Source organism: Erythrolamprus reginae, chromosome 4 (genome assembly GCF_031021105.1).
Source record: "Erythrolamprus reginae isolate rEryReg1 chromosome 4, rEryReg1.hap1, whole genome shotgun sequence".
NCBI classification, from domain to species: domain Eukaryota; kingdom Metazoa; phylum Chordata; class Lepidosauria; order Squamata; family Dipsadidae; genus Erythrolamprus; species Erythrolamprus reginae.
Window position 1 is genome coordinate 63,124,479 of NC_091953.1, and position 7,143 is coordinate 63,131,621.

General features: G+C 38.8%; 1 protein-coding gene across 1 annotated transcript; it reads right to left on the minus strand.

Annotated features, from left to right (window-relative positions):
- Positions 1–4,675: 4,675 nt before the first annotated feature.
- On the minus strand, positions 4,676–6,846 carry LOC139167056 (lebercilin-like protein). The gene is made up of 3 exons (XM_070751486.1): positions 6,349–6,846; positions 5,353–5,490; positions 4,676–4,681 (listed from the first exon to the last, which is right to left on the minus strand). Exons 1-3 carry the CDS (start codon positions 6,844–6,846, stop codon positions 4,676–4,678), a joined length of 642 nt encoding a protein of 213 aa, XP_070607587.1.
- Between the last annotated feature and the right edge of the window lie 297 nt (positions 6,847–7,143).

Below are 7,143 nucleotides of genomic sequence, written 5' to 3' on the forward strand. Positions count from 1 at the left end.
ACATGATTAGGTCTAACAAGATTCAAGAGCCAGTTGTGGCTAGTTAAGTTCATAACAACATAAGAACATAAGAAGAGCCATGCTAAATCAAGCCAAAGCCCATCGGGTGAAGAAGTATTTCCCTTTATTTGTCCTCGTTTTCTTACCTGTGAGCTTTAGGGAGTGGCCCCTTGTCCTAGTATTGTGTGATAGAGAAAACAATTTTACTCTATCCACCTTTTCTACCCCAAACATGATTTTATACACTTTGATCAAGTCATCCCTTAAACACCGTCTTTCAAGGCTGAAGAGATCAAAGCTTTGCAACCTGGTTTCATAAGGGAGGTGCTCCATTCAATTAAGTTCAATTAAGTTTGGGATCCTTAATATTGTGAATTAATCTGTTTGGACTTTGACGTTGAACCATTTACTGATATTTTACCAAAAAGGTAAAAGGAATATTTGGAATCATGGCAAAGGAAGTTGAACACTTCAGGTTCTGGTGGGCTGTGGCTTGAACTCATTGTACCTGGCACTTCGGTAGCCTCTGTGGCAATAGGCTGAGGACTAGGTGAGTTACAAGATTAAGAGACTGGAAAGAGCCCAAGTCAGTTATGGCATTTATTATTTTTGGTAAGTTTTTTAAACCATTCAATCAAGAAATGGTTTGCCATTGCCTCCATCTTAGGACGGAGAGAAATGACTGGCTCAAGGTCACCCAGCTAGCTCCATTACCAAAGCAGAATTGGAAACTATACTCTTTGGTTTCCTTGTGGATGGTGTTAACCAGTACACTAAACTGGTTGTCCATTAGTTAATTGGGTGCCACCATATGTGCTTTGATTTGTGCTGACAGAATTATGGGCAATGCTTGCTATCCTTACTTTAATCACTAAAGTCATTACTTTTAATCATTACTTGTTAATTGATGTGCCGGTGCCTGGAGGCTGTTGGGGTCTGGATGGGTGTCAGCAGGCTCAAACTCCACCCTGACAAGATGGATTGGCTGTGGGTTTTACCTCCCAAGGACAATTCCATCTGTCCGTCCATTACCGTGGGAGGGGTCTGCAACTTGGGCATCCTCCTCAATTCAGAGCTAACATTAGAGCACCAGCTTTCGGCTATGGAGAGGAGGGTGTTTGCCCAGGTTCGCCTGGTGCACCAGTTGCGGCCCTATTTGGACCGGGAGTCTCTCCTCACAGTCACTCATGTCTTCATCACCTTGAGGTTCGACTACTGCAACGCTCTCTACATGGGACTACCTTTGAAAAGTGTTTGGAAACTTCAGATCGTGCAGAATGTAGCCGCGAGAGCAATCATGGGCCTCCCTGGGTACATCCATATTTCCTCAAGCTTCCGCAGCCTGCACTGGCTGCCGATAAGTTTCTGGTCATAATTCAAAGTGTTGGTTATGACCTATAAAGCCCTACATGGCATCGGACCAGAATACCTCCGGGACTATCTTCTGCCGCACGAATCTCAGCAGCCAATTAGGTCCCACAGAGTGGGCCTTCTCCGGGTCCCATCGACTAAGCAATCGCGTCTGGTGGGGCTCAGGGGAAGAGCCTTCTCTGTGGCGGCCCCGGCCCTCTGGAACCAACTTCCTCTGGAGATCAGAACCGCCCCCACCATCTTTGCCTTTCATAAGTTGTTGAAAACTCATCTTTGCCACCAGGCATGGGAAAATTGACACCTCCCCTAACTATTTTATGTATGGTTTGATTGGGTTGTGTGATTATTTTATTAATAAGGGTTTTTAAATTATGTTTTTAGATATTGGATTTGTACATTGTTTTATTGTTATGAGCCGCCCCGAGTTCTCAGAGAACAATAACATCTACTATTGAATAACTCTAACTCTAATGCGAACTTTCAATGGCCTGTGAAATGTTTTTCTGGCTACCTACCATTACAACTTAGAGCATTGTCCTGGCAAAACGATGGGAAAACATAAAAGCCTGGACTGCCGATTCACACAATTTCCAGCTAAATGTGTTGTATGTCCTCATGGAGTTCCTTTGAAAGTATGTCATGTTTTAGCAATAGCACTTAGACTTCTATGTTGCTTCAGAGTAGTGGGTTCTGAATTAGTTTGCTACTGGTTTGCGCACCTGCTTCTGCACATGCGCAGAAGGGTCCTGGTGGGTGGGCGGAGCCTCCTGCCACTGCCGCTACCAGTTCTAGGGACTGGTCCAAACTGGGAGCAACCTACTGCTGCTTCATAGTGCTTTACAACCCTCTCTAAGCAGTTTACAGAATCACCATGTTGCCCCTCAACCATTTGGGTTCTCATTTTATTGATCTCAGAAGGATGAAAGGCTAAGTCAACCTTGATGCCTGTCAATATTCAACTTCTGGCTTTCAGCAGAGTTAGAATGCAATACAGCGTTTAACCACTGCACTGCCATGGCTCAGTGGTTAGAATGCAGTTGAAATGTTCTCCTCATTGGCTGAGAGTTGCTGGATGGCTCTGTTGCACCCATTTCATCTATAAAAGTCTGGGCTGCAAATCCTCATAATTCTTAATTTTCTAAACTTTCACTTGTTCCACTCTATCCTTTATCTGTTTAATATCTCCAGTTAAGTGTTTTATCTCCTCATGGAGTTCCTTTGAAAGTCTGTCAAGTTTTAGCAATATAATTTATATACTGCTTCATAGTCCTTTTAAACCCTCTAAGGATTAAACTCCAAGCCGTTAACAGAGTCAGCATGTTGTGCCCAAAAATCTGGATCATCATTTTACTGACCCCGGAAGGATGGAAGTCTGAGTCAACCTTGATCCCTGTCAGGATTGAACTTTTGGCTATGAGCAGAGTCAGCCTGCAATACTACATTCTAACCACTGCACCACCATGGCACAGTAGTTACAATTCAGTTCAAGCTTCATTCCCATTGCCTGAAGTACTTCATCTGTTCTTATATATATATCCAAAAAAGTTCTTGAAAGTTCAACTTTATCTGATAATCTTCTTTCAGTTATATCAGTACTCTGACTTGTATCCATTATCCAAAAACAGAACTAAAATTTAAAAATTAAAAGTCTGTAAGATTAATTCCATATAGTATAGTAAATATAACTATTGCAGACAAGTTACAAGATTACAGTCTTTGCCTCCCTCCAGTGGTTAAATAAAACCTCTGAATAAATTGCAAGGAAATATTCTTTATTCATAGGAAAGAAACAGGCTTCAAGGAAATCTTATTCTGAGATAGAAATTGATAAATATAAGTCAGAAAACATATTTTTCAATTTTTTTTATATATAAAAATGTTCAAAAAGTTAACATAGGTTTTTTCAATGGTAACTACGGAAACTACTAATATTGCCTAATTCTTATACTATGTAAAATCTATTATCTAATATATCCTAGTTCTAATATTACTATCTACTATCTCCTAGTTCTAATACTACCATACCTAATATCTATGATCTACCGTAATATATCCTAGTCCTAATACCAATATCTAATACTTAGTTCTAATGCTATCTCATATATACTGTACTAATATTGCCTAATAGTCATGTTTACTATCTAACATTGCTTAGTTCTAATACTATCTAATATCTTAAATCTAATATATCCTATTTCTAATACTAATATCTACAATCTAATATATCCTAATTCTAATATGATCTGTTATTTATTATTTCTGTGAGCTTGACTAGAATTACACAATGCACACAATCACTTGGTACTTAAAATGCTCTTTGGACTATACAGTTTTGGAAAAAGCAGCTTCTTTTCTCCAGGCAGGATGTGACTGTTTTCTCCATGGGGAGTTGAAGAGGTGTGTTTTTGTCTCTCCTTTGGAAATCTGGCATGTGAGGGCTCGTAATTGGTGATGGTGGAATCTCCTACAAAGCTGACTATTTCTCCCTGTTGCCTGTTCCTTGGTTTTCTGCATGTTATGGGACCTGTTGAGGGATAACTCTGATGTAAATTTTTTCACATGTTTCTCACATATAGTCTCACATATTCCTCACTTCACAGTTGCTTTGAATTCAGAGTTATGATGTTTCTTCCAAAGCATTTACGTTTTGAGTATGACTCAATTCCAGAGTTCTGATGGTGTCCCATACCCCACTTTAGAAACAAGACATTCATTTAACAAATACCTCAAAAAAGTTTTTAAATCAGGTTGGTCATATGGGTGTCTTGATTTATTACCATCATAACTTATGGTGAAAATTCTGAGCTTCATTATAGTCATAATTTGAGGACTGTGTATATGGGATAGGAGCCACATGAGAGGAAGATGTTAGATAATCTCTTCAGGGGCAAATGCAAGGAGATTATTTCATGCTTCATGGGACAAGGCAGTGATAAATTACTCGTGTTGAAACGTTCAGAGTTGTGCGAAGTGATTAGAAATAACTCTCTTTACTAATTCAGCATATGTTGAATGTATATGAGGGAGGTGGGATTGGGGAAAATGTGTGTGGCTTTAGAGTTGGAGCAAGAAACAGCAATACAGTAATGTGATCTTTAGTGAGAGTGAATAAACAATTTCAGTGCCACAGCCAGGTTTATATCCCAAATTAAAAGGCTCCAGAAGTCATCAAAATATGTCAGACTATACATGGATTTGATTGAATGTAATCTATATAGCACACACATACACTAAAATCTTAAGAAAGAGATTTTGAATTTAGTGAGCTTCCTTAGTAATTATCCCCTTATTCTCCCCTTATCTCTCACTTCTAGAGAGAAGGACAAGAGTGCATCTGTTTAATTAGGACCCATGAATAACAGATAACAAGATAAAGAAAGAGTTCATATAATGCAGTATTTCAAGAAGAAAATACAGCAACCATTTGAAATAGTTTTGACATGACAAAGAATTATCATATCTTTATTTCGCAATAAAGTATGAAACACATTGTGCTACCTCTTGGGGAAGAACATGAATCGGTTTTGTCCGGCTGACCTTTACGCATCCGGTGGGCATAAATATTTGTTATGCCAAGTTCCCGTTCTTTCTCCTAAAGAAATGCATTATTTAAGTTGATAATATAGTTTATTACATTAATGACAGTTCTTTAGAGTTCATACATTTCACTGTGTAATTCCCCCAGTATTTCATTTTATTTATCTGTATTTTAAATATTTCCTTAGGCATATTTGTACCGTTTTCCCACTCAATTTTCTATCAGTACAGGCCTTGAGTAACAGGTTTCAAAAACACATTATTTTCATATTAGAAGAAACGTTTCAAATAGTAACTTTTCCTAGAAATGTTTGCAAGTGGCTTAACGTGAATTAATACATTTCTCCAATCTACAGTTTAGAGGCTCAGTTCAAATGAGTATTAGTGACTAGCATCTTGGATGCCTTGTGTGGTAAGCCAAATTTTATTTCAGCTTCTAAATACCTTAAGTTTCAGCTTCAGTGACTCCATTTCTCTTTCTAAATTGGCAGTGATTGACTGAGCTTCAATTGCCTTTGTCTTCTCAACTGCTAACTGGTGTCTAAAAGAGGTAGTTTTCAATGAGAGCTGCTTCTCCAAATCCTAAAAAACATTACAAATAAATCATCAATAATGTTATTCAATATTTGCAATCATATTGAATTAGAAATTAGAGGAAGACAACTGAAATTTTATTAACTGTTTCCAAAAAGACGAAAATCCTCAATTATTGAAATGGGAATCGACCTACATTGTGGAAGAATAATATCCAAAATAACATGTATAACCAATAATAAGGTCATATGAGGCTTACAATTTGTTCAATTATAATAAAACCAAAATGCTTTATTTTTCCCTTGGTATGATGCCAAATATGGTAGGTTTAGTCAGTATACAGTTTTAAATGTGCTGGCTAGGCTCATATTATCAGAGATGGACTTTTTCATGTGATTAGTGATTCTTTTCAAAATGTGTATGGTTTGCTGATTCCACAGTGGAAGATAGGATATGCTACACGCCACCTCCATTTGCCTGTCATGCTCCAACACACACCTGCAATGGCAGAAGCCATGCCGGCCTTGCCATTCCCATGTGCGACCCCCCCCCCCCAGCCCTCCCGCAGTGGCAGAAGCCATGCCAGTCTTGTCGTCGTCCTCTTTTATGGGAACTTCTTTGTGAATCCCCTTTGAGGTGCTCGTTATTCTGGTCCTGGAACCCCCAACACACTCTTGCCTGTCTGCTCCCCAGTGGCCATGGCGCTTGCTACTCACCCTCCCTCGGGTCCTGGTGACATATCTGCTATGGCCAGGGGAGGGTCAGAGGAGGAGAAAAGTTGGCTGTAAATGGGCTGAAGCAGGTGGCTGGGGGCAAAAGAGGTGTGGACAAAGCTTCATGCCTAAGTGTCCTGTTCTGCTCACAGAGCCTGCTATGAAGTTCTAAGCAATGTACATTGCATGTTACCTGGGTTCTCTTGTCACTAGCTTCCAATTTTTGTGTAAGTAATTTTAATTTATGCTGAAGTTCTCCTCTCTCTTCAAGTTTTTTGTCTTCAGAAACTTTCTTCAATGCCTGCAAGGCATCTTTTGTTTTTAAGAGTTGAACCTCAACATCTCTCAGCTTCTTGGCAGCTCTGCGCTCTTCTTCTTGAGACTTCTTAAGATGTTCTTTTAGAGCCTGCATTTCATTAGACTGGGTGGTCAAAAGATTGGGCAGATTAATTTCTGCATTTTCGTAATTCCTGATTATTTTCAAATGCTGAGACTGAAGATGCTTCAATGTTTTATTTTCCGTAGCAACGGTCTCCAATTTATTCTGCAGAACAGCTACTTCGTTTTTCAGTTGTTTAATTTCATGATCCTTTGCTGACAATAGACGGCAAGCCGTGTTATTTTTCTCCTGAACATTGATGTTATGGTCAGTACTAGATGTGGTCTTCTGCTGAGGTTTCTTTTTCGGCATTGCTTTACCTCCTGCATGGAAAAAAAATATCAAGGTAGCATATTAGATTGAGCAAAGCACTTAATTTTACATAATTCTCAGAGTTAAATGCTCAAATATGTATTCAGTGCATAGATTCACTCCCTTTTATGTAATATCTTGAGTCAATCTCTAATGCAACTGTTTGTTGATTAACCTATTGTGAAAAATCATACCTGAACTTTCATAATATTAGCTGTTGTAAGACATAACTGCTATACTCACATAATATGCCAAAACAGTATTTTGATAGCTTTAAAATGCAGTGATTGGTCTCAT